Source organism: Podarcis gaigeae (assembly GCF_964106915.1).
Source record: "Podarcis gaigeae genome assembly, chromosome: 15".
NCBI classification, from domain to species: Eukaryota; Metazoa; Chordata; class Lepidosauria; order Squamata; family Lacertidae; genus Podarcis; species Podarcis gaigeae.
In genome coordinates, this window is record NC_139692.1 from 30560828 (window position 1) to 30587418 (window position 26591).

Consider the following 26591-nt stretch of genomic DNA (forward strand, 5'->3'; position numbering starts at 1 on the left):
GTTTTTGGATACCATCAAGCAGAGAGGCCACTTATAAATATTGTAGCAGACCAACTTACACTCACTACTTGAAAGATTTTAAAAGTAAACTGAATGTTTCTGTTGTCCTGTGAGCAGGTTAATTCAAGTTTATTATGAATCATGACAATTTCAGAAAGAACACATAAACATTGTGTTACATACAAGCTCATCCACAGAAGCACATGGAAAGTCTCAGATTATGCTGCCTACCCTGTCCTCACCCCCATCATTTATCTGAAGAAGAAACAGTTAGTTCTTGGAGCTTTTCACTAAGGTAACTGGTATCTCTATCGGTCAGGTTTTCTGAGTCCGTTACACTTTCCAGTAGCCTACTGCCTGCACAAGGCTTCCCCGTCACTGGATCAATGATTTTCCCAACCTTGTACACAATCTCAGCCAGTTCGTGTTTCACGTGCTTGCTCCTCCGTTCAGGCAAAGCTTTTAAGAGAACGATGTCTCCCTCAATGCACTGCTGCTGGGGGTCATGAGCAAAGTATGTTTTCCGCTTGTTATAGAACTGTGGGAGAAGAGAGGAAAGAGCACATGGATTATTCAGTGGTAGGCAAATGATTCAGAAAAACCTGAGTGCCAGCAAGACTGAACCAGGATAGAATTTAGCTGCTCAGCCCTAACATTGACTGAAGTTCTCCATCATACTGGTGTAACTCAACCCCAAAGCAAAGTTTACCTTTAACAAGTAAGGATCCAGCACCAGCCGCGTCACTCTCACTTTGGCTGTTTTACGCATTTTGGTCCCAATGACTTTCCCTATGATCCATTTTGCGTGGACAGCACCACGCAATGCAGACATGGCTCAGTTACAAACACCCTGAGAAGCAAGAACAAGGTATCATTTTAACAGCCAGTGTCAAGGTACAGCCAAACCAACACACCTATTATTATTTATAATAACAAGCCTACCTAGATATTTAGAATGCTGATGTGTTTTTAGTTCATTCCTGGTTTTAATTTTCTGAATGTTTTAATTGTTTTTAGTAATAATTTTGTTGTTTTATTCTTTTTATAAACCTATCTGATGGGGTTTTTTTAAACAATCAAACAGTAAATAAATTTCATGAAATAAACAAATGAAACAAATAATAAATGTATCTGTTTGGCTTATTTCCTACCCTTCACCACCAAGTCCCAGGACAGATCACAGCAATTAAAAAATATAATATCAAAAACACTTTAAATCTAAACAACCTTCTTCAGAAATAGCATTTCCCTTTACATTCTAGCCATAAGAAAGGCAGAGGAACACCCCAGGTTTGCTAGTCTTGAAAACCCAGGCTCCCCAAAGTATTAATTCTAGATGCTAGTAAAAATGCTTTAAGCCCAGTGCACATCAACACCACATACTAATTGAGAAAGCAGGACAAAATTGTCGCTGTGGAAAAGCTGGTACTGCCAGTGTGTGATGCCTAGATCTTAATCATGAGAAAGGTGTGTTGCAGTTCTTTATCTTGATGGCTGTGCTCTGCTTCCACAGTCAGAGGCAGCAATGCTTCTGAACACCAGCTGCTGGAAACTACAAGAGGGGAGAGTGCTCTTATGCTTGAAATCCGCTTGCACGTTTCCCAGAGCCACTGTAAGAACAGGATGCTGGACTAGATGCCCTCCCCCCTTTGGTCTGATCCAGCAGGTGGTTCTTATGTTCTTAACATATTTATTGTGGTGTAAAATTTCAGACCTGGAGGACCACGAACTCCCCACCCCTTGATAAAGGAAGTATCTCACAAGCAGGGATGAGAAAATCCCTCTATGTCTGAGATTCTGGAAAACTGCTGGAGAATAGTGCCACAAAATGATGAACAACCTGACACTACATCCACTTTTGTTTTTTTAAAGTTACTAGTCAATAAACAAATAAGCATTGCAGCTGACAGTTTAGGGCGGCTGCACTGGTACACAGCTGTCTGTCAAATATATCCCCATTAAGTGACCTTGCTCCTGAAAACTTGGGGTGCAATTTACGCTTCCACCATAGGATGAAAAAAAAGGTGAGAGGAAATTAGGGGGGTTGCACGCGGACTGGATGAAGATAAGTAGCCCTCCTGCCTCCTAGAATTATAGGGGAGTTTTAGAGGAGCAGAAGCGGCCTTTCCCCTCCGCAGCCCTACGTGAATCTCCACTAGATCGTCCACCTCTGCCTTTGTACCTCAACCAGGTCTCTGCCCCGCAGAGACAGTAAAGCTCTCCACCCCCGCGCCCTCCGCCCCATAAATCCGTTGGAAACTCTTACTGGGTCTCTGTCTCCAGGCTGGAAACGGAAGCCGGGGCCAAGAGAAGGAAAAGGCGGAGTCAGTACCGGAAGTTCCGCGATAGCCCATCTAGGAAGGGAGAGTGGTGTGTGTTTGTAGCCTCCGAGGCCCTTCTGGGATTTGCCTGCGTGGTTTAGCGGGTAAAGCACCGGCGTGGGGAGCAAGAGGATTGTTGGTTCGAGGACCAAGCAGGGTTGACGCTAGTAGCTTCTTGTGTTCGGTCTCTATTAATCAGCCGCATATTTTATTCTTCTTAGAGTTGCATTAGTTCATTTGACAGTAGCATCAGAAATAAAATAAAATTAAAATGGTCATTCTTCACAATGGAAAGGGATAGGCTCTTTATGTTGGATTTCTGTCTGTTCTGTTCGGGTTGGTTTTTTACAGCAAAGAAGTTGTGCCAGGGTGGAGGTGTTGGAAGAAATGACAAACGTCTATACAAATATCACATCTGTTTTAAGGCTGCCATGGCAGGATTTCCCTGCCTTTCAAAGTTCCACAACAGGCAGAAATACGAAAAACGCAGCATTGCCGGCGCTGAGTTTTCATATTTGGGGGAAAAGCACATGCCAGATTTCTGTCGGCTGGAGGTGCAGTGATAGGGAAAACAGTACATACCTGCAAAAAAAAGGAAAGGAAATAGCTGCCTTCCTGTTCACTTTCCCACCATCTTAAAAACACAACATTAAACTCACTGGCTGCTTAAAAGGTTAGAAATTAAATGACTGCAAAGGCCTGTCTGCATTTTTTAAATGCAGATTTAGCATACTGTACGCCCCTTTGGTGGTTTTGTGTTGCAAAGTGCTTTTAAAATCTGAAAATAAATAAATAAAATATCCTCCAGCGTATCAGAGGATATTTGGGGTGCCCTGATGTTCCATGGGGAGGGGTTCGATGGGGAGAACTCCTCGTGCCCCTGCACCCCCACTAGCCCATCAGGCATTGCTGGGTGTTCTACTAAATCATGAGGTGGCCTCAGTATTGAAGCCTCAGCTTCAGGATCTGTCCTTCCAGTGAGCACTCGGGGCTGATTTCCTTAAGAATGGAGAGGTTTGATCTTCTTGCAGTCCATGGGACTCTCAAGAGTCTCCTCCAGCACCATAATTCAAAAGCATCCATTCTTCGGCGATCAGCCTTCTTTATGGTTCAGCTCTCACTTCCATACATCACTACTGGGAAAACCATAGCTTTAACTATACGGACCTTTGTTGGCAAGGTGATGTCTCTGCTTTTTAAGATGCTGTCTAGGTTTGTCATTGCTTTTCTCCCAAGAAGCAGGCGTCTTTTAATTTCGTGACTGCTGTCACCATCTGCAGTGATCATGGAGCCCTAGAAAGTAAAATCTCTCACTGCTCCATTTCTTCCCCTTCCATTTGCCAGGAGGAAAGAGGGGGAAAGCAATCCCAGGTTCCAATTCTTAAACAATTGTTCCTGTAATGACCACGGTGAATATTGGGTAGGAAATGCCTGCTGCAGCTGGTCTTTTAACAGAGCTGATGTAGAGAGCCCTGCTTCCCATCTCTCCCCCTGGTGGAATTTTAACAATCTGCATCAATGTGTCAGTACAGTAAATGGTCTTGATGGTTGTTTTATGTGTGTGTGTTTTGTAATGAAATGTTTATGATCTTGAAATATACTCAGAGTCGCAAAGTGATTTCATGCTCTTTATTCAGCTCATAGTGGTGAGGAGGAATGAATCAATGTCCCCTCAAAGTATCTGCTTTATATACATTATTTACACAATGGGCTGCACATGATTGGCTAATTCTGGAATTCTACTGTAAGCCAATCAGGTTGTGGATTCACTTATATCTGGAGCATGATTGGGTGGTTCCTGCCAACCAATCATATTGCTGCATTGTTCTAGGACCAATCAGACTGCTGCATTCTGAATCCTATTGTTCTAGGACCAATCAGACTACTGCAATTTGGATCCTATTCAACTCAGTACATAACAGATCTATTGTAATTCTATTACATTTTTGTGCACCTTTATATAATTGGATGTTTTGTATACAATTTGTTTTTTGTAGTTCTTAGTCCTTTTCTTTATGTGCATATTTATTTAATTACATAACTTAAAATGTGGACTTCTGATTGTAACTATTAGTAGCCGTTGGTTTTGAATGTGGAAATCGTGCTGTGTTTCTTTTATTGAATTACTTTTTGTTGGAATTTGTAAATTGTTTTGAGATTTCTTTTGAAATATGAAGTGGTACGTAAATTGACTAGCTGAAAAATTACCGGTAAATCTCTCATCAGGAGCACAAAATGAGCCTCTCAGGGCACACTCCTCATGGTGCCCTAATTTTTTTTTCATTAGCCATATTTTTATGGCAGCCCTGTATCACATGTTCAATGGGTGACTCACAATTTTTTAACGCTATAAAATACAGGACTACTACTATTATTTATTTGATTTGTCATTTGCTTACTACAAAAAATCTCCAAGTGGTTTACAGAAAAAGGCACTGCCTTGGTGACTAGCAGTGCCTTATTTCAGCTCCAGCTGGTTTTGCCACCAGTGACGCCTTTTGGACAGAGATGACTTGGCCACTGTACTCCATGCTCTGCTAGCTTCCAGATTTGCTTATTGCAATGTGCTCTGTACAGTGGCGTAGCATGGGTTGTCAGCACCCGGGGCAAGGCAAGTAATTTGCACCCCCTAACCCGTGGATTTGCGCCCCCTAACCCGTGGATTTGCGCCCTCTAACCCTAACCCCCAGATGTTGCGCCCGGTGCGGCCGGCCCCCCCTGCACCCCCCACACTACACCACTGGCTCTGTGTGCAGCTGCCCTTGAAGACAACTTGGAAACTTCAGTTGGTCCATGATGCACGCACAGCAGACAGATTACTGTCTGGGGTTCCATTTAGATCCCATATACAACCCCTGTTTTAAAACAGCTGCATTGGTTGCCAGTTTGTTTCCAGGCCCAATTCAAGGTCTCACGTTGGTCTTTAAAGCCTTAAATGACTCAGGCCCCAAATATCTGAAATACCACCTTCTTCCCTAAAGACTCTCGTAGGTGCTGAGATCTGCAGAGGGGCCTTCTTGGTATAATAATAATAATAATAATAATAATAATAATAATAATAATATATTATTTATACCCTGCCCATCTGGCTGAGTTTCCCCAGCCACTCTGGGTGGCTCCCAATCAAGTGTTAAAAACAGTACAGCATTAAATATTAAAAACTTCCTTGAACAGGGCTGCCTTCAGATGTCTTTTAAAGATAGGATAGCTGCTTATTTCCTTCACATCTGAAGGGAGGGTGTTCCACAGGGTGGGCACCACTACCGAGAAGGCCCTCTGTCTGGTTCCCTGTAACCTCACTTCTCGCAAATGAGGGAACTGCCAGAAGACCCTCGCCGCTGGATCTCAGTGTCTGGGCTGAACGATGGGGGTGGAGACGCTCCTTCAGGTATACAGGACCGAGGCAGTCACCAGTCTAGCTGCTGCATTCTGGATTAATTGCAGTTTCTGGGTCACCTTCAAAGGTAGCCCCACGTAAAGCGCATTGCAGTAGTCCAAGCAGGAGATAACTAGAGCATGCACCACTCTGGCAAGACAGTCCACAGGCAGGGAGGGTCTTAGCCTGCGTACCAGGTGGAGCTGGTAGGCAACCGCCCTGGACACAGAATTAACCTGTGCCTCCATGGACAGCTGTGAGTCCAAAATGACTCCCAGGCTGCGCACCTGGTCCTTCAGGGGCACAGTTACCCCATTCAGGACCAGGGAATCCCCCACACCCGCCCGCCCCCTGTCCCCCCAAAACAATACTTCTGTCTTGTCAGGATTCAACCTCAATCTGTTAGCCGCCATCCATCCTCCATCCTCCAACTGCCTCCACGCAGAACCTTCGCTGGTTCTGATTTAAAGGAGAGGTAGAGCTGGATGTCATCACTCCACCCTCAGAAGCTCAAGGAGAGGGCTTTCTCTGTGGCAGCTCCTACATTGTGGAACTCCCCTCCCCAAAGATTCCAGTGAATGCTGAAGATGCCCCTCTCTGTCCTGGTTTTTAACACTTGAGGTGTACGTTTTTAGGACCCACCTTATTTTTATGGTTGCAAGCTGTTGTAAATTGTTTTTAATACTGCAACCCATCCTGGGACTTGTGGGCACCATTGGTCCCTTCTCGGGCAAATAATGTGTGCGAGTCCAACCTTTGCATGCACCCACCCACTCTCCTCTTCCCTCAGGGAATGTTTGATCAAGACAGAACATGCCCCCTTTTAGATAAGTGTGTCTTCCTCCAGAAATTTAATCACTGAGGAATCTGTGATAAGCCTCCAAGGCGCCTCGGGATCCATCTTCATTTGAAAATCCACTGCTTTAAAGAACTGGGGTGGGTGGGCTGAGTTTTTAATTAAGCACAAACATTGGAAACTCAGTTCCGGCAGCTCTCAGGTGGGCTCCATTGCCATGATATGAGAACAAGGGAGGTGTTCATGGTGAGTTCTGGCACCTCTTCTTCTAGAAAAATGGCACTGGATAAGAACATAAAAAGAGCCTGCTGGATCAGGCCAATGGCACATCTAGTCTAGCATCCTGTTCTCCAACCAGATGCCCTTAATGGGAAACCCCCAATCAGGATTCGAGCACAAGAACACCCCCCTGTTGTTTCCAGCATTGCTGCCTCCAGCTGTGGAGGCAGAGCAAAGCCATCCTGGCTGGTAGTCATTGATAGCTTTGTTGCCCTCCATGAATTTGTCCAATCCCTATTTTAAAGCCATCTAGGTTGATAGCCGGGGATGCGGGTGGCGCTGTGGGTTAAACCACAGAGCCTAGGACTTGCCGACCAGAAGGTCGGCAGTTTGAATCCCCGCGACGGGCTAAGCTCCCGTTGCTTGGTCCCTGCTCCTGCCAACCTAGCAGTTCGAAAGCACGTCAAAGTGCAAGTAGATAAATAGGTACTGCTCCGGCGGGAAGGTAAACAGCGTTTCCGTGCGCTGCTCTGGTTCGCCAGAAGCGGCTTAGTCATGCTGGCCACATGACCCGGAAGCTGTATGCCGGCTCCCTCGGCCAGTAAAGCGAGATGAGCGCCGTAACCCCAGAGTCGGCCACGACTGGACCTAATGGTCAGGGGTCCCTTTACCTTTACCTAGGTTGATAGCCACCACTGCCTCCTGGGGGAGCAAGTTCCATAGTTTAACTGTGCTCTGAACTTTCTTTATATATTGATCACTGGCTTCCTCCAAGGGCTTTCTTCATCTCTCTTTCACACGACAACTCTGTGAGGTGGTGAATACAGCAAAGAGTCTTGAGGCACCTCAAAGCCTAACAAATGCATTACACAACATGAGCGTTCCTGAGCCAGGAAGATATCAGAAGAGGACAAACAGGACAAAGGAAATTGCCTTACACTGAGTCAGACCATCTAGCTCAGTGCTGGAATCAGCCCTCCAAAATTTGAGGACATTCCCAGCCCTACTGAGAGATGGAACCCAGGACTTTCCGCTGCCTTATACTGATCCATTCTGTACTGTTTCAGACCCTTCAGAATAATAGCATCCCCCCCGCAAAGTGCCAAACAGCCAAAGAACACCAGATATAGTACTACTGTGCAAAGTGCAACAAGATTGCTTTTGTTGTTGTTGTTATTTCTGCACTATCAATACACACGACGCTTCACACAGTAGATGAGTAGAAGAGAACAGATCTCTGCCCCAAGGACCTTCCACATTTCCCATGAGAGGAGTGGGATTGACAAAATACACATTTATTTCAGTCATGCATATTTTCTGGTGTGTGGTCAGGCTAAGGAAGATAGCCAGTGTCCAAGCTGAATCTCTAGTGGCAGCATGTTCCACAGGACTGGGCTAATGATATTAAGGCTCCACTCCTAGTTGTTGTCAAATGACCCTTGCCAACTCAGGGAATGACCCATGACGCTCCTTCAGAATATCTTGGTGACCAGGCTGGGATGTAAGGGTTCAGGCGATCCTTGGAACTAATTTGTTAATGGCTTTGTAAATTAATACTGTACAGTACTAGGACCTTAAACCCAGCTCAGTAGCATTCTGCAGCAGCTTGGGCTGGCAAACCAGGCCCAAGGACCGCCCCACACACAACACTTTGCAGTGGTACCAAAGAGAGCGTCAAAAAATAGCAAGCTTTTGAGATCTGCAGAGATCTTCATCACGCAATACCCTACACAGGGTGCTAAGAGAGTAGAGGAAAAATAATATTAATGTTCTCCCTTTCTACCTCCTGCTTTATGTTACCTGACGAAGAACTCTGCAGAACTTGAAAGCTTACGCATCGTCTTCTGATGTTTTGGTTAATACAGTATAATGGTGAAATTGATTTCTCCACCGCACAAATGCACTAGATCCCAGCGGGTTATGATGAGAGGTTTATGTTTTTCTCTCCCTGCAGTGTCTGCTGTTTAGAAATCCCCAGCGCGGGAGGAGGAGGAGTCTCGCAGGCACCCAGGCAGGAAACTGCTCGACGTCTTTTGCCATCACCTGGGAAAGTAAATTCTTCGCTTTCTCCCCGGCAGCTGAGCTGACATGCTCCAGCGTGGAGGAGACAAAGGGAAGGGAAGCCCCTTGCTAGATCAGCCCTTGGCTATGATTTTTGCAATGTGGTGATGTGAACGTGCGCTGTGCAAAATGCAACCTTTAGAAATAAACAAACAAACAAATGCTTCTTTTTAATTTTTTTTTAAAAAAACGTTGATTCCGAGAAGAAATTCAGAATCCGATTTGACTCTCCTGCTGTGGAATTGCAGCCTCCAGGAATAAGAAGAGAGAGAGGTAAGCAAGCGGCTGTTTGGATCTGGGAAGTCATTCAAATCGCTAAATTGTTTGCAAATCCTTGTAATTGAATCAAAGCAAAGCGGAAAGGAAAAGAAAAAGATTTAAGAAGCAACATAATAAAAGTGTAGAGGGGTGTGTGGGGTGTGTGTGTGTGTGTGTGTAATCATGTATTTTTCAGCGTGTGATTTATGCATTAAAAAAAATGTGTTTGGTTCCAGTTTAATCCTGTCCACGTCTACTTTAAAGTAAGCCTCATAGATTTCTATGGGTCCAACTCCGCAGCTGATGTCTAGGATGGCAGAGGGCTAGATTTCTCTGGGTTGAAAACAGGCAGTGACCAGCAATGCAGGAGGACAAGGAAATAAGTGAGGGAAGTCTAGCTGTGAAAGAGGCTGGTCACTGTATTAATTTATTTAAAATATTTATTAACCACTGTTCATTGAAGGATTTCGGGGTGGTGTACAGAACCTGGGAATAGAATCCACATGCCATAGAAATGCAACTGGTATTCCAGCAAGAAAACGTGGCAAAACCAAAATCTGCCTTACAAAATCACAATAAAACAATATATCTATCTATCTATCTATCTATCTATCTATCTATCTATCTATCTATCTATAGATATAGATATATATATAATAAAACTAAAAAGCACCTCCAGATGCTTTGAACTACAACTGCTGTTGGTTCTTGTCACATTTAGATCTTCAATATCTATTCTACTAAAGCAAAAAATAAAAATAAAAATCACACGTTGCATGTTTCCTCTTTGCATTAATACTCCCCCCTCCCCTGTGTTCTGGGTATTGGATGTGCTTGCACTGGTAGTGTTGCTGTTGCAGCATCTCTATTGCCAACCTGGTGTCATCCAGTTGCTTTGAACTACAACTCCCATCAGCCCTTGCAGCCAGAAAAGCCATGGAAACCGGCAGCCACTACACCTGGAGGGCACCACATTGGCTATCCTTGTTCCATTGCAAGCTAAGGCTGGTCCATTAGAGTGAACGGGCACTTCCTTACCAGTCTCAGTCTGCCCTCAGCCTACCTCCTGCCTGCTTTCCTGCTTACACCCAGCCCAGGAGATGGCAGGACTACTCTGAAGGCTGAGCCGAGCCATTATGGCTAGTAGCCATCAATAGCCCTCCATGTCACCTTCCTCCAGTCTCTGCATTTTCCCTGTAGAACTCAGCAGGGAGGAGGATGGGGACAAAACTAGGTTTAGTTGACTTTGTCTGTCGTTGGTTTTGGCTCTACCTCCTGTTTGACTCCCTGCCTTAGGTCCTACCAACTCTCACTGGGTACCAGACATCACTGTCCACTGCTTGCAGAGTTGGAAGGGACCACGAGGGTCATCTGGTCCAACCCCCTGTGGCGCAGGAATCTTGGACCAACATGGGGCAAAATGATTAAGAGCCTCACGCTGAACCAACTGAGCTGAGGAGTTTGTCCTTATCCTGAGATAGCTGTTCCAAATTATCCTTGGGAAGTCCAGTCCCCAGTGCCCTAGGGATGCTTGAAGGAGATAGATTGTTTACAGCTCTGCAATAATGTGTCATCTCCCCACCCCCAAATACAGTGGTACCTCGGGTTACAGACGCTTCAGGCTACATACACTTCAGGTTACAGACTCTGCTAACCCAGAAATAGTACCTCTGGTTAAGAACTTTGCTTCAGCATGAGAACAGAAATCGTGCTCTGGCAGCGGGAGGCCCCATTAGCTAAAGTGGTGCTTCAATTTAAGAACAGTTTCAGGTTAAGAAAGGGTCTTCGGAACAAATTAAGTTCTTAACCCGAGGTACTACTGTATAATTTTCTTTCTCCACCAGCAGAAGTCAGAGGCCAAACAAACGAGGTACCACTGTAATAGAAAACCTCCAGGGCAGCAATATTTTGGCTGGAGCACCTTTTTTCTCCCTCCTGTGGCTTCCAGCTACAGAAACATTACTTGCCTCCAGTAATGTGGAAGAAGAGCATAGCCAACATGGCCCAGATGAACACAGCAAAACGTTTTGATGCATTGTAATTCATGTTCATAGTTTGGTCGATGTTATTTATGTTCTGATTTTCAAACTTGTTTTTAACTTTGGCCTTTGCTGGCAATTGTAACAATGCATTTTCACAAGGACTCCCTCCCCCCCCAAACAAACAAACAAACAACCCACCCACCCTCAAAGTGATTTGGAAATGAGGAGAACTGATCTTAAGACTGGGACAATGAAAATGGGGGAAACTGACAGGCTCGCCCAACTTTAGTAGCAACAAGCAACTGGGGATGGGGATAACAGCCATGTCTCCCTCAGGCCTTGAACTCCTTTGGCAAAGGCTTTGACAAAAATATGTTTTCCAAGACTGCTCATAGAAAGGCAAAGCAAATGGCCCTTGGGGGCAAGGTGTGGTGTAAGAAGAGGTAGAGAAACTAAATGGCTTTCTGCTTCATTGAGCTATTCAGCTGTCCTAGCAGACTAGGGTTATCCTCTTCTTCATTTGAATAGAAAGGCAAACCTTAAATCAATCAGTTGCCACCACCGACCACACCAGGGGCTGGTCAGCTTGAGGGCACCGGGACAGAGCCCTCCCATGAAGTCATTTTAAAACCTGGCTCCTGGCAGCCCTTCCAAATTATAAATTGGGACGTGATTCACCTTTTGCCTACACTTGAAAGGGAGGCAGCATTGCTCCTATGGCAAATTCTCTGTGAAGTGCATCTGCTGTTCATCTCTCATTACCTTGGCCCACGGGCCGAGACATTTTGATGCTGAGAGGCAGAACATTTAAATGTCACCCCCTGTGCGGGCAAGAATAGGATAGGCAATTATTTCTTGCCTTATCGGCTGCCCTTTAGTGCTGCTCTGAAATTTGCTGCCTGAGGTACACGGATTTGCCGTGCCAATTTCATTCTCCCCCACCTTTCATCCACTGTCGCCTTCCAGAGAGGACATGATTAAAGTTTATAAAAGTATGCAGTGTGGAGAAAGGAGAGAGAAATACCCCCCCAAAAAAACCCTATTTATTTATTTATTTATTGCATTTCTGCCCTCCCTTATCCTCCAAAAAGCTCAAGGTGGTGTATGTGGTATTTTCCCTATCTCATTTCATCCTCACCACAACCCTCTGCGTTAGGTTATGCTGAGAGGCAGTGACTGTTTGTAAGAGCTGTTTGACAATGGAACGGACTCCCTCAGATAGTGGTGGACTCTCCTTCATTTAAGCAGAAGTCAGACGGCCATCTTTTCAGGGAGTCTTTAGCTGTGAATCCTGCATTGCAGGGGGTTGGACTATGACCCTGAGGCCCCTTCCAACTCTGTGATTCTGTGACCAGCCCAAGGTCACCAAATGTGCTTCATGACCCAGTGGGGATTCAAACCCTGGTCTCTGCCAGGCCCTAGTCCAACACACTAACCACTACAGTGCACTCTTATTAGGGAGTCAAGAGCCAGGCTAGGGCTGCCCTGATGTTGATGCTGTTTATCTGTTCTTTTCATGCAGCTGCTTGTTTGCACTGGATTGCAGGCATCCTTTGTGTGGCTTTCCCTGCAGGCATAAAAATATGTCCATCACGGGGCTGAAGAGGAAGCAGCCAAAAACGTTTAAGGTGAAAGTTATAACGATGGAAATCGAAATGGAGTTTAGTTGCGAGGTAAGTGGCTTTTCTTTTTTTTAAGGCCAAAATTAAGGTGCAGAAATGCTTCCATCGGTACTTTAGGGTTTGCATATAAAATTGGGCTTTGGAGAAAGCGGATAGAGATCCCCCCCACCACTTCTCCCATAATGCTAGAACTTGTGGAGAAGCTAGGTGCTGGAAGATTCAGGACAGGCAAAATAAAGGGTTTCTTCAGGCAATGTAAACTATGGAACTCACTCCTGCAGGAGGACGTGAAGGCCGCTAGGTTGGAGGGTATAATCTTATACACATCTATCAAGTCCCCCCCCCCTTGTCTTTTTTCTTCATCCAAGCAGCTCCAAATATTGTAATCTTTTCTTCTAAGGGAGTTGCTGCAGCCCTTTGACCAATATGGTTGCCCTTTCTGGGCTTCTGGCATTGGCCACACACTTTCAACAATAAGGGCTAGGAAATTGATCTTTCCACAGAGCTGAATTCTGCACCCCACACTACAAGATATGCCTCTTCTTTGCTTGCACAGTTTGAGTTCTCTCATCTTAGGCCAGCAGCGGAATGGGTCATCCCTTTCTGAAAACCAGGCTGTCGAGTTTCTCTTGGTTTTCCCCACTGATGTTCTGTCTTTCTTCCTTGTAGATGAAATGGAAGGGGAAGGACCTTTTTGACCAGGCGTGTCGCGCGCTGGGCCTGCGGGAATCCTGGTTCTTTGGCTTGCAGTACTCTATCAAAGGAATGAACACCTGGTTGAAGATGGATAAAAAGGTCTGGAGGCTAAACTTTAGCTTGCAAAAGAGCTTGCATGGCAATCGAGAAAGTCTTAGCAAACTTGATTCGTGCTGCTCCAGATGATAGGACCCGATTCAGTGGATTCAAATGGCAAGAAATGAAATTCCGTCTAAGTATTAGGAAGAATGAATAAAAAAAACTGTTTGATAGAGGAACGGACAACCCCAGAACATGGTGGACTGTTCTTTATTGGAGGAGGTTTTTAAGCAAAGGTTGGATGGCCATCTGTCAGGGATTATTTAGCTGTGATTCCTGCATTGCAGGGGGTTGGACTAGAGGACCCTAGGAGGTCCCTTCCAACTTTACAATTCTATGATTCCATACTTGGGAATGCTGCCAGGAAGTGAACTTTGGACTTTCTGCTTAGAAGGCAAATGCTCTGTCATTGAGTTACAATAGCCCTTTCCTGTTGCATCTCACTATGTAGCCATAGAAAAGCCTCCAAACTTTCTGACCTTAGCTGCAAACTGGGCCAGTATATATTGCAGAAGGGTGAGTGGGTTTCTCAAAGAGAGCAGGGCTTTGCCTAAAGCAAACAAATGTGTTCCTGGCAAATTATTGCCATTTCACAGTGGCTCAGCTACTCATCTTTCTTTCTGTCTGTCTGTCCATCTTTCTCTCTCAGAAAGGAGTTCTAATACTCTAAAATACTTTAAAACACAGAGAAGGAAAAGGAAGTTGAAAAAGCACACGTGTAACTAATTCTTCTCTCTTTCACCATGTAATGCTATATATATGTGCTATATATTAGGTCTGGGGCACCTTAATCCCTCCAGATGTAGCTGAACTACAGTTCCCATCACCTCCAGCAGGCAGGGCCAATGGGATGCTCAGGAACATATCTGATGATTCCCACACTATCTTTATCTCTACCTATAATCCCTAAAGTGGTAAATACATTAAATCTATTAATATAAAATGTTTAAGTTCATAAATATTCTAAATATTGGAATACAGTATTACCAACATTATCCTCTATAAATACAGTTGTACCTTGGTTTTCAAACAGCTTAGTTCTCAAAGGTTTTGGCTCCCAAACACCGCAAACCCAGAAGTGAGTGTTCCGATTTGTGAACTATTTTTGGAAGCTGAACGTCCGATAGGGCTATCATGGCTTCTGATTGGCTGCAGGAGCTTCCTGCAGCCAATCAGAAGCCACACTTTGGTTTCCGAATGTTTTGGAAGTAGAACGGACTTCCAGAACGGATTCCATTCTACTTCCAATGTATGACTGTATAATCAAACCCAATATTTAAAATACACATGTATACTAAAAGTCCATAAATTTACAAATATATAAACATTATAAAGAACAATATAAGATTTCATTTATTTTAAATGTTCTTTAAAACTGATTCCCTTTGTTCTTCAACAGGTTCTGGATCAGGAAATTCCCAAGGAAGATCCCATCAGATTTTGTTTCTTAGCAAAATTTTACCCTGAGAAAGTTGAAGAGGAACTTCTGCAGGAGATCACCCAACACCTCTTTTTCCTGCAGGTCAGAAGGTATTTCTTTTATTTTAAAGTTGACTTTTGAATTGTTGTAGTTACCTTCTGGGCGTTTGGTGTGTCTGGCCCCTAGGTTTTGGAATCACTGTCTGCTTATTCTTTCACACTGTGCCTCCTGTCAGTGGCGAAAGCTTGTGAAGAGTTAATTTTCTGGGTTGAGCAGGTTTCCTTGTGAAAGGTTTTTCTTCTGTTGCTGTTATATATTTTTTTCAAGATCACCTTGACAATTATTTGTGTTGAGCTGTTTTGTAAAGGCGAAGGCACTAAAGGCTGCCTCCCCCCCCGGTTCCTTTCATCTCTGAAAACCTGCACTTTCATTTTCTTCTCTTTCAAACCAGCCTTGGCTTGCCTTGACTTTGAGGAATGCAATTCGCCTATAATTTTTTTTTCCTGTTCGAAAAGAAATGCAAAATGGGGAGCAGGGTGAGGAAATCGACGCATTAGAACTTGCAGAGGTTCCTGACGGTTAAGAATCAGACATCGCACCTGCAGCAGAATAATTGGGGACTGGGAGCGGGGGCAGAGAGAGCGTGTATAGGCAGCTGGGTGCTTCAAGGCATTCAAATGAACAGATTAAATTAAAGCAGGGAGTGGGAAGTCTTGCCACACTTCCTCTGCAGCCACACCTCTCAGTGGGGTTTCCACCCTCCTCGAGTGTTTTCGCTTGGCGGTGTCCTTGAACTCTGATCGTGCACTTTTGAATGGAGGAGAAAGACTGATGTGTGCTTAGAGAAACTAATATTTTAAAACCGCAAGAAGTGCCTGCTGGATCAGGCCCAGGGCCCATCTAGTCCAGCATCCTGTTTTCCCAGTGGCCAGCCAGATGGCTGTTGGAAACTTGCAAGAAGGACACAAACATAAGAGCCCTCTGCCCTCCTGAGGTTTCCAGAAACTGGTATTCAGAAGCGTGGCTACCTCCGGCCATGGCCAATAGCCATTGATAGCCCTCTCCTCCTCCATGAATTTCTCCAATCCTCTTTTAAAGCTGTCAGAATTGGTGGCCATCACTGCCTCATGTGGGAGGGAGTTCCACAGTTTAACCCTGACCTGCCTTTCTTTGGTCTGTCCTGAATCTTACAGCTTTCAGCATTGTTTCATGTCCATGAGTTCTAATGTCCTGCGCGAGGAAGGAAAACCATCTAGCCACTCCATGTTGAGCTAGATGGACCCTTCTTGGTTTAACGCATGGATAGGCAAACTAAGGCCCGGGGGCCAGATCTGGCCCAATCGCCCTTTAAATCTAGCCCCTGAACGCTCCAGGAATCAGCGTGTTTTTACATGAGTAGAATGTGTGCTTTTATTTAAAATGCATCTCTGGGTTCTTTGTGGGGCATAGGAATTCGTTCATCCCCCCCCCCATGATAGTCCAGCCCCCCAAAAGGTCTTCGGGACAGTAGACCGGGCCCCTGCTGAAAAAGTTTGCCGACCCCTGGTTTAACGCTTCACAGGAGTGCTTATTTTCTAACTGCCAGCAGCTTTGTATGTGGCGAGAGGGTAGCATTTGAACGTTCCTTAGTTAGCAATGATGCTTTTAAAAAAAGGGTAATTGACAGCCTGAAATGTTCTTGGGTACAGCTCACAAGTCTGCAGTTGCTGCCAGAGATTCTTTTCTTTCCCACTTATAACTCGGCTAACGGTTACTTTTCATGTGCCAAGACAAAGTCTGGGCATGTATTGCTTTGTTTTCAAGCTTGTCTAAGCCTTGGATTTCTCTCTCTCCTCTCCACCCTCCCTCTTCCGCCTCCACCCCCCAGGTTAAGAAACAAATACTGGATGAAGAAATCTACTGCTCTCCTGAGGCTACAATTTTGTTAGCGTCCTATGCTGTTCAAGCCAAGGTGAGACTTTGAAATTGCTTGGTTGTCACCTTCTATTGCTTGCAGAACAACATTAAAAAAAAAAAAACCCTTTTGCTTAATCACACAGTGCTAATTAATGCAGGAAAGCACCCATTAAAAAGCAGTGCTGGAAAACAGGATTGGGTGATTTTGGCACCTTGTTTTCTTCTCTTTTGGGTGTTGGCTGGTTTTTTAGCTTGTTTATGCAAGAAGGTATATGAACATATCCTAATTCAAAGAGCTTGCAGGAGGGCGAAAAACAGAGCAGTTCTTTTTTAAAATTTATTTTCTTGGTTTACAAAAGTACATGCTTTGTCTCTTTTTTCAGGTTGTACGGTCTATCTTACAAATCATCTACATTTGTTGTGAGGCATTAGGGATGAATACAGGATAAGGTTGGGGAAGAAGAGGGGGGAGAGCAGGCGTGGGTTGGGGAGGCTTATATTCTTTTGCATAGTGTACTTGTGGGGTTTTGTGTCAGCGTCAACTAGGTAGGTTCTCTTTCTCTTCGTTTATTACATTTCCTTGGTCGTGAGAGGTGTTGGGGCAGGGTGTGGTTGGTTGTCTGTGGCTGGCTGCAGTGGGGTTTGTTTGCATTTGTGAGGGGGGGAAGACTTGTTGGGTCAGGTAACCCAGATTGATTCGTACGGTGGATTCTTGTTGTGTTGGGCTGTGTATGTGATAAAGGGGGGGCCATACTGGGGTGAAGGCGTCCTCTTCTGTTTGTCCCCGTGTCAGTTCCAGTTTGTTGGTTAGCTTTTCTAGTAAGGCCGTTTCCCATACAGTTTGATACCATTGGTCCATGTTTACTCCTGACAGGTCTCTCCAGTGTTTGGCTCTGGGGCTTCTGGCTGCTGAGAGTAGGTGGGTTATAAGCTCTGTATAATGTTGAGTGTTCAAGATTCTGATCTTGGAAGATGTTCAGTAGGGCCAGTTCTGGGGTGAGCTCTAATACCTGTTTAGTTATTTTGCATATCTCTCGTAGGACTGCTATCCAGAAGGGTTGGATTTTAGGGCATCCCCACCACATGTGGAAGTATGTGCATGTGGAGGTACAACCTCTCCAACATCTTGGTGAGGTACCTGGGCATATCAGTGCCAGTTTCTGTGGTGTTAAGTACCACCTGTGAGTTTCAGAGTGAGTCCCTTTCTTTTAGCTGATATGGACTTAAAGGGAGGTTTAGACCACATTCTAATCCATTGGGTGGGGTTTATTTCATAGGCTCTGTCATGCTCCCATTGTTCTTTGATTGCATCAAGGAGGTTTGTGGGGTTTTGGAACAGTATTTTGTATATTATGGATACCATCCCTTTGCCATGTCCCTCTGCTGTCAGGAGAAGGTTTTTGAAGGTGGTCAAGGGCCTAGTGGCTAGTGATTTTACTGCTGGATTGTTTAAGAAGGCATGTAGTTGATTGTGTGTTATCAAACTAGTCTCCTAGTTTGTCTTGTATTTCTTGTGTTGGTATGGGTTTGTTGTTTTTGTAGAAGAGCTTAAGGAGTTTTTAGGCTCCTGTTTGTAGTGTGGTGAGAGGGTTGTAATGTCTTGTTATAATTTACCAATTTTTGATGTTGGTTTTTTAAGGGATGCCCTCTACTTTATGCAGGCTCCTCTGGTGACGGCTTTCATTGTGTCCTACAGGAGGGGGGTTGTTATATCGTTGTCCTTAAAGTAGTTTTGGAGAGTTTTCAAGAGACTCTCTCTAGCTAGTTGGTTTGTGGCAGAGCAGTTCTTTTGCAGACACTTCTGGTTTTGCAGATAAGGATTTCTGCAGGCTCCAAAGACATGGAAGTCTGGTGCAGCCTCCTCTCTGACTGTGATTTCACTGGGCGTTGGTCACCTCAGCTTCTCTGAGATTAAATTTACATATTTTCTACCTTGATGTAGTATTTTTTTTTCAGTCAGTGTATTTAGGCCTCTACACTAGTCATTTAAAGCAGCATAATACCACTTTAAGAAGCCATATATCACTTTAAAAAGTACCATATTGGCCCAAATATAAGCCACACGTTTTTCCAAATTCAGACAGTAAAAAGTGTAGCTTATATTTGCGACCTTCCCTTTCCCCTGACAGCTGTGGGGAGGCTTGGGAGCAGTGGGGGACTGTGTTGTATAACCTTCTTTCTTTTGTTTTATTTTTTTAATACATTGTAAGAAACCTGCTGGATCAAGCCAAAGGGGACCCATCTATTCCAGCATCCTTTTCCCACAGTGGCCAACCCCAAAAGCCTGAGGGAAGGTTCACTGGAAGTGTGATGTCCTGCTGCACCAGTTCATATCTGTTGGGTTTAATATGCTTGCTGGGGAATGTGTTGGGATTGAAGATGAATATCATTTCACTTGTTGCCGTGAACTGCCTTCATCCTCTCCTCCTGCTGAGGATTCTGTTACCCTTTTGGCAAGCTTTTTCCTCCTAGCTGGCTACTTCCTTCATGGCATGTTCTGTGAAAGGGTCACCACCTTTCCTGATCTCTTTCTCTTCTTTGCGTTACAGTATGGTGACTACGACCCAAACCTGCACAAGCCGGGCTTCCTGGCTCCAGAGGAGCTTTTACCAAAGAGAGTAAGTTGCCTTTTTTAAAGAAAAAAGACAACCACCACCACCACCAACAGCAGCAGCCAGAGTAGGCTGGTGGAGTTGGGCAGGTAGGGGGGCAGACTGGAATTTCAGGACCTGGGACAGTTCTGAGATAGCCACTTGCTGCAACAAGAACTTGATCTACACGCTGGAACTCTTTGCCTATTGACACCAGGAAAGTGCCTTCACTGTACTCTTTCTAGCACCCGCAAAATATTGATTTATGTTTTGATCCGCTGTTAGTTTATTGCCAGAATTATTTTTAAATAGTTGCTTTTATAATTTTATTGTTTTATACTCTTTGTACACTGCAGACAAGGTCTGTCCCTAGTCACAATGTGGCTTTAGAGCTCAGAGGTCAATAGCCAACATGACTTTCTCACTGCGTCAGCTGCAGGAGAAATATCAAGAGCAGAGACTCCTCTTGTACATCACCTTCATAGTCCTGACGAAGACACTCATCTTTAACCAGGCCTTTGATTGGATTGATTGATTGATTGATTGATTGATTGATTGACATTCAGTGCCTTTTAAAATGTGTTCGGGTGGGATTATTGGGTGGTTCTTGTTTTTATTTTATGTCTTTTGTGTTTTTATATTGTGATTTTATTCTGTGAACCGTCCTGAGACTTGCTGGTATGGGGCGGTATACAATTATTATTATTATTATTATTATTATTATTATTATTATTATTATTGTTATTTTAAAAAGATGGGGATTTGGGGGCTCCTGAGAAGACCAGCTTTGGGATTTGGAGAAGGGAACAGCTTCACTCATTTCCTTTTCCTTTCCAGGTCCTCCGCCAATATCAGATGACACCTGACATGTGGGAAGAGAGGATTACAGCCTGGTACGCTGGGCACCGGGGCATAGCCAGGTACTGGGGCACCTGTGTCTGAGGCCATAGCATGGGGCAGGAGGAGGCAGCTGAGCAGCTGATGCGTCTTCACTGTCCTATCAAACGTTGCTGGAGCAACTGAGAAGTGATGCTGCTTCTTAGGTGCTTCTTTTTCGTACTAGAATGCAAGGGCAGGAAAACACAACAAGCAGTGGGTGGAGCCATGAAGATAAATTTTGCCTTTCTTACAGCAGGCTGGTTTCCACATGCCTTTTCATATAGTCTTGCTGCAGCTTGTAAGTTGTTTTGATTGGTGCCAATGGAAAAGCAGAATAGAAATCCTACAAAATAATTAAATGTTGCTCACTAGCGTGTTGCAGGGGGTTGGGCTGGATGACTCTTTAGGTCCCCTTTGACTGTAAAATTCTATGTTTCTATATTGTCCTCTTCTCTTAGGTATGAAGCTGAGATGAACTATCTTAAAATTGCACAAGACTTGGAGATGTATGGGGTCAATTATTTTCCTATAGCTGTAAGTGTCTATGTTGTTGTTTTTAAATGTAGCTATATTTTTCTGGATGCATGAAGTTTACTCCTTTAAAATTGGCAGCAGGGTGTGGGGAGCTGGGGGGAGAAGGTGGCTCAGTCTGCTATAGAGAAAGTCAGGGCAGAGCAGCAGTGGATTTGAGTGGATTTGAGCTGGGAGAGGCTTAACCCCATCTCCTCTGTATCTCAGGGTGCAGCTAGGACCCCTTTATAAAGATCTGAGGAATGAGATCATTACCCCACTCTTACTTACCATCCCAGGCCGCCCATCTGAGGCCACATTGTGCTTTCTTTTATCAGATCAAAATGATCAGACAACAGCAAAGGTTGCTAGGTTTATCGAGGGTGCAGTGAGATTAAGGGCCACTATCTGAACGATAATCTTGGCCATTTGATTGCGAATAAAGTTTATCTTATCTAGGACCATCAGACAGTTAGGAAGTGTATAGAGTAAATTGCCAGTATGATCCCTCTCCTCCAAATTGGATCAGGGCCCTAGAGTGGGAGAAATAGGGGTGCTTTCACCCTTGGCCTTCTGCTGTGGTGCCAATCCAGATCAAGCTTCCTGTGACTGTTTTGTGCATTTTTTTGCGTGGGGGCAGGGGAAGGCTCCCACTGGAAACGCAATTAGCAGGCCTGCGTGGGTCCATCCAGATCTGGATTGCAGCAAGGGGGCAAAGCATTGGAGTGTCTCCTGCTGGAAACCAATGCCCCATGTGGCTAGCTGCACAACTGCAGCTTCTTAGGGGAGAAGACCTGCTGGGACAGGCCAATGGCTGACCTAGTCTAGCATCCTGTTCTGACAGGGACTCTCCAGATGCCTTAATGGGAACCAGCAAGCAGATTAAAAGCACAAGAGCACTCCCCTCCCCGTGTAGTTTCCGGCAAGTGGTATTCAGAAGCATTGCTTCCTCCAACTGTGGAGGCAGAGCCATCATGGCTAACAGCCATCGAGAGCCCTGTCCTCTTTGAATTTGGCCAGTCGTCTTTTCAAGTCATCCAAGTTGGCAGCCACCACTGCCTCCTGTGGGAGGGAGTTCCATAGTTTAACTTTGCACTGCATGAAGAAGCCCTTCTTTTTATCTGCCCTGAATCTTCCAACATTCAGCTTTGATGGGAGCCAGTGTGGTGTAGTGGTTAAGAGTGGTGGACTCGTAATCTGGTGAACCGGGTTCGCTTCCCCGCTCCTCCACATGCAGCTGCTGGGTGACCTTGGGCTAGTCACACTTCTCTGAAATCTCTCAGCCTCACTCACCTCAAAGAGTGTTTGTTGTGGGGGAGGAAGGGAAAAGGAGATTGTTAGCTGCTTTGAGACTCCTTAGGGTAGTGATAAAGTGGGATATCAAATCCAAACTTCTTCTTCTTCTTCTTTGCTGGATGTTCCCAAATTCTAATGTTATGAGAGGGAGAAAATATTCTCTGTGTACACTCTCTCCATACCATGCATAGATATTTTGTCATGACACCTCTTATTTGCCTTTTCCCTAAACTTAAAAAGTCCCAAATACTTCCAGAATGACTCCACCTAGGCTGACCTTTGGCTCCCATTGGGTAGGAAGGAGCTTGTAAGGGATTGGCTTTGCCACTGAGCCTTGCTTGAACCGCCAGGTCTACCTGATCTCTGCTGTGACTTGTGTTCCATCGTGCTCTTTTGTACTGAATCTTGGTTTCCCTGTGATCTGCTCTGATCTAGATGCTTCTTCAGTTCTGACTCCCACTTCTAGGCTCCTGATTCACTCCCATGGCCCAGCCCTAATCTGGATGGAATCCCCAGCAATTTATTTGAAGAAGCCACTTGTGTGATTGCTAATTTTGTGTGTAGTGCCTCACTTAGTTTGCTATCTGGGTTCAGGCTCCAGCAGCCAACTTTCAGCCTCCTGCCTGGCCCATTCTCAGGCTGTGTCTGAGAATTGATGCCTGAGAATCAGTCAAGCCTTGGCTAAAGAGATTTTTTTCTTCACTCTGGACATTTGCCTCCAACATCTGTTCCTGCAGCAAAAGAAGAATTGTACAGACTTTCTGCTTGGCGTCGATGCCAAAGGGATCCATGTCTACAGCATCAACAACCGCTTCTCTCCAAACAAATCTTTTGAATGGAGCAGCATCAGGAACATTTCCTACAGCGAGAAAGAGGTAGGTAAAGGTAAAGGGACCCCTGACCATTAGGTTCAGTCGTGACCGACTCTGGGGTTGCAGCACTCATCTCGCTTTACTGGCCGAGGGAGCCGGCATACAGCTTCTGGGTCATGTGGCCAACATGACTAAGCTGCTTCTGGCGAACCAGAGCAGCGCACGGAAACGCCGTTTACCTTCCCACCGGAGCGGTACTTATTTATTTACTTGCACTTTGACGTGCTTTCGAACTGCTAGGTTGGCAGGAGCAGGGACCGAGCAATGGGAGCTCACCCCGTCGCGGGGATTCGAACCGCCGACCTTTGAATCAGCAAGTCCTAGGCTCTGTGGTTTAACCCAGTGTCACCCGTGTCCCTTAGGTAGGTAGGTAGGTAGGTGGGTGTTTTATTAAGGGGTGGCAGAACTGGAGAAGGTTGGGTTTTGCCTTTATGTTCTGGCTCCACTTATGTCTATGAAATTCATTTAATTTTCCACTTTTCCACAAGAACTTAACCGACAGCTGAGAAGGTATGGCAACTGATAGAAGGATCTCAGCTATGGGGATATGCACTTCAGGATAGTCTAGAGCAGTGTTTCCCAACTTTTTTTGGCCACTGTCCCCTTGGTTCCATAAACTCATTCTCAGAGCCCCCTACCCTATCCAATGGAAAAGCATCATTCCAAAAAGTGGTTTGCATGACCCACTAAGGAAGATAATAACACAATAAAATTCAGCAAATAATATATAACATGAAAAAATATTTTTATGCTTTCTGACTGATGTAAAAATTGTGTTATTCAATTGAATATTGGATATAGATAAAGATTTTGTTCTAACTCTCGCAATATTAATTGCATTTAACCTTTTAGGTAGAATGCATTAGGCTTGATTTTTGTGTGCATTTTGCGGCTCTCATATGCTGCATTCCACCTCTCCTTATTTGACCACAGAGAGGCACAAATGAAATGGTCACTCAGGAGGTTTGGCTATGCCTGTTTTGAGTTAGCACTGAGTTGTTGATCTCTCCTTGAAGCTCTTTGACATGTTTTGGGAACAGGGAAGTAAGACAGGAGATTGAAGTGTCAATAGCTCCTACTGAAGGCATGGCTGTCAAGGTAACAGAGGTTAAAGTGCGAAAGCTGAGAGCAGATGCTTTGGGGCACCCCAGAGTAATTGTGGGGGAGCATATATCAGTATGGAGCTATACGTGTTTTACATCCCATGACCTGCAACCTTTCCTAATGTAGGGAGAACAATGTTTTAAAGTTTATAACACTTTGTGTGCTATGTATATAAGTTTTCTTCTAATGTGCCTCATGGCAGTTTTTCTATCTAGAAGTTCTGCTGAGCAGCTGGTTAGCAGGGCTGGCCTATAGTTTTAGGCAGTGCTTTTTTCTAAAAATACCGTTTAGGGGTACTCTCGTTTTGACTCAAGAAAAATCACCATTTTATAGTTCAAATCGGGGAAAATAAATACAGTAAATGGACAAAAGTACAAAGATTAACAAAATGTTTAGGGGGATGCACTGGTTTTAGGGATATTTTTGCAATAGTTTTAATAAACCAGGTCCCTACAGCAGGCATAGGCAAACTTGGCCCTCCAGATGTTTTGGGACTACAACTCCCATCATCCCTAGCTAACAGGACCAGTGGTCAGGGATGATGGGAGTTGTAGTCCCAAAACATCTGGAGGGCTGAATTTCCCTATGCCTGCCCTACAGGATGCTGAGATTATTGTTAGTCTCTTGGTCTCATGTTTTATTTAAAAGGTGTTCCCTCACCTGTGTAACGAATTGGTGGTGTAGAAGTAAATTCTTATCACATGACTAACAAAGACGTAAGGGTGAAGGAATTTTATAGCATAACATATTTATATATAACTACTCACCAAACATGTGCAAACCTTCACCTACCACAGACGCATGGCAACAAAAAAATTAAGAAAACCAGTAGCTATTATTATCAATCTTGTGGCTTGTGAAAACTCAGCATCATCAGTATAAACGAATGTGACCAATGGAAATAGCTTGGAAAGCAGTAAGAAAAGTAAAACTTTATATACGAAGCGAGGGAAGTGTTTCGTTCTGGTGAATCATAAATAAGCGATCAACGTGTTCAGAGGGGCTCCTCTTCAGCCCCCCCCTGTCTCTTAGTGCCCCCAGGTAACCCCACTGAGCCGCCAGGGGGCAGTACCACCCACTCTGGGAATCGCTGGTCTAGCACTATGGTAAATGCTGTGTGGACCCTCTTTTTTATTATTCCACTTGCATCTAATTATGGGAAAGCAGTGCTTCAGCCACATAAAGGCTTTGCATGTGAATGAAGTGATGAAGATCACCTGTATATCCTTTTGCTCTCGCTCTCTCTCTCTAGCTCACAATTAAGCCCATTGACAAGAAGGCCGAAGTCTTTAAGTTCTTCTCCTCACAGCCAAAAGTCAACAAACAGGTGAGGGTTTCCTTTTGGCTGTCTCCTTCAGGATGGTTCCCTCTGTAGGAAGGAAGTTGGTCTCTTAGTGCCTATGGAAGGGTGGGAGGGACAGAGATAAATTCAGGCTCATCAGGGGAGTCGTGAGCTTAGAACTGGCCTGTAAGCATGTGGTCACATATGCCTCTGTCTCGCTGTCTCATCAGGATCCTTTAGTCCAGTGGTTCGCAACCTTTTTTTGGCCATGCCCTAGCTAAGCATCTTTAAAATCCTGACACTCCCCCCCATTGACATATAATTTTATTATTCAAAATGTGAACTCTTATTCATGTGGAGGGAGCCTGAAAGGCCATTTACTGTTAATAACTCATTCTTGAATTGCACTCCCCCTTAAAAATCAAATTGCCCCCCTGTGGGGCGTGTGCCCTACGTTGGGAACCACGGCTTAGGGCAATAAGAACTACATGCATGGTGAGGTCTAATGAGATGGCCATCACCTTTGAGCCCGGCCTGTGCACTTCCCTGAGGCATCAGGATGATGGCTGTTGGAAACCCAATAAATGCGGAATTAGATGGATCTCTAGTTAGGGTTGCCATATTTCAAAAAGTGAAAATATGGGCACAAAAGTTTTTCACCCAGACACTGTTTCCGATGACCGAATCCCAGCTATGCCCAGGAAATTACGAATGTATGGCAACCCTAGTTTAGCTCAACTGAGCTTCCAAGCACCTCTGAATGGTGGGGCTGTAGAACCACCAACAGGGTATTGTGTGCCATTAGGGTTGGGTCTCACAGGAGAAGCAAAAGCTGTCAAACCTGTTTCTTCTTCACGCAGTGCATAGTTAAACTGTGGAACTCCCTCCCACAGGAGGCAATGATGGCCACCAGCCTAGACGGCTTTAAAAGATTAGACAAATTCAGGGAGGAGAGGTCTATTGATGGCTACTAGCCATGATAGTTGTGTCCTGGCTCTACAGTCAGAGGCAGCCATGCTTCTGAATACCAGTTGTTGGAAACCACAGGAGGGAAGAATGCTCTTGTGCTCAAATCCTGCTTCTAGGCTTCCCACAATAGGCATCTGATTGGTCCCTGTGAGAACAGGATGCTGGAGTAGATGGGCCCTTCTGATGCTTTTACGTTATATTCTTCTGGGCTTGCTGAGCTGGGTAAAGTCAGGACCACAGCCAGCTCCCAGCGGGCCTTGCGAGCCGAGCGCTTGGGAGACATTGTCTCAGCAGAGTGTTGAGGCCACCTGGAGCCTGGAGCAAGCTGGGAAAGCCTGTCCT

At 44.9% G+C, this 26591-nt stretch overlaps 2 protein-coding genes and 1 long non-coding RNA gene across 5 annotated transcripts in view; 1 reads left to right on the top strand and 2 right to left on the bottom strand.

Annotated features, from left to right (window-relative positions):
- Positions 1 to 96: 96 nt before the first annotated feature.
- Positions 97 to 2362, bottom strand: MRPS17 (mitochondrial ribosomal protein S17). The gene is made up of 3 exons (XM_083714903.1): positions 2267 to 2362; positions 710 to 850; positions 97 to 538 (listed from the first exon to the last, which is right to left on the bottom strand). Exons 2-3 carry the CDS (start codon positions 830 to 832, stop codon positions 248 to 250), a joined length of 414 nt encoding a protein of 137 aa, XP_083571029.1. The 5' UTR covers positions 833 to 850; positions 2267 to 2362; the 3' UTR covers positions 97 to 247.
- A 6372-nt stretch (positions 2363 to 8734) lies between these two features.
- The window catches only part of LOC310832559 (merlin-like), a 28063-nt gene continuing 10206 nt past the window's right edge, over positions 8735 to 26591 (top strand). For 2 of the 3 annotated variants that reach the window (XM_083714539.1, XM_083714541.1), the window contains exons 1-10: positions 8736 to 9046; positions 12536 to 12686; positions 13305 to 13430; positions 14830 to 14952; positions 16718 to 16801; positions 19296 to 19364; positions 20175 to 20257; positions 20675 to 20750; positions 22760 to 22897; positions 25251 to 25325. In XM_083714539.1, the coding sequence (XP_083570665.1) occupies positions 12597 to 12686; positions 13305 to 13430; positions 14830 to 14952; positions 16718 to 16801; positions 19296 to 19364; positions 20175 to 20257; positions 20675 to 20750; positions 22760 to 22897; positions 25251 to 25325 (864 nt within the window). In that variant the 5' untranslated portion in view covers positions 8736 to 9046; positions 12536 to 12596. Of the gene's footprint in view, positions 9047 to 12535; positions 12687 to 13304; positions 13431 to 14829; positions 14953 to 16717; positions 16802 to 19295; positions 19365 to 20174; positions 20258 to 20674; positions 20751 to 22759; positions 22898 to 25250; positions 25326 to 26591 lie in introns of all 3 variants that reach the window. The other variant, XM_083714540.1, reaches the window with a different exon arrangement.
- Positions 19948 to 25396, bottom strand: LOC310832783. The gene is made up of 2 exons (XR_014558437.1): positions 25216 to 25396; positions 19948 to 20559 (listed from the first exon to the last, which is right to left on the bottom strand). It is a non-coding gene; the product is annotated as an uncharacterized lncRNA (long non-coding RNA).

Excerpts from the sequence above, each read along its gene's own strand:
- MRPS17 (XM_083714903.1), bottom strand. The coding sequence starts at position 832 with ATGTCTGCATTGCGTGGTGCTGTCCACGCAAAATGGATCATAGGGAAA. Across the intron at positions 539-709 it reads TGGATCCTTACTTGTTAAAG|TTCTATAACAAGCGGAAAAC; the intron begins GTAAACTTTGCT and ends CTTCTCCCACAG.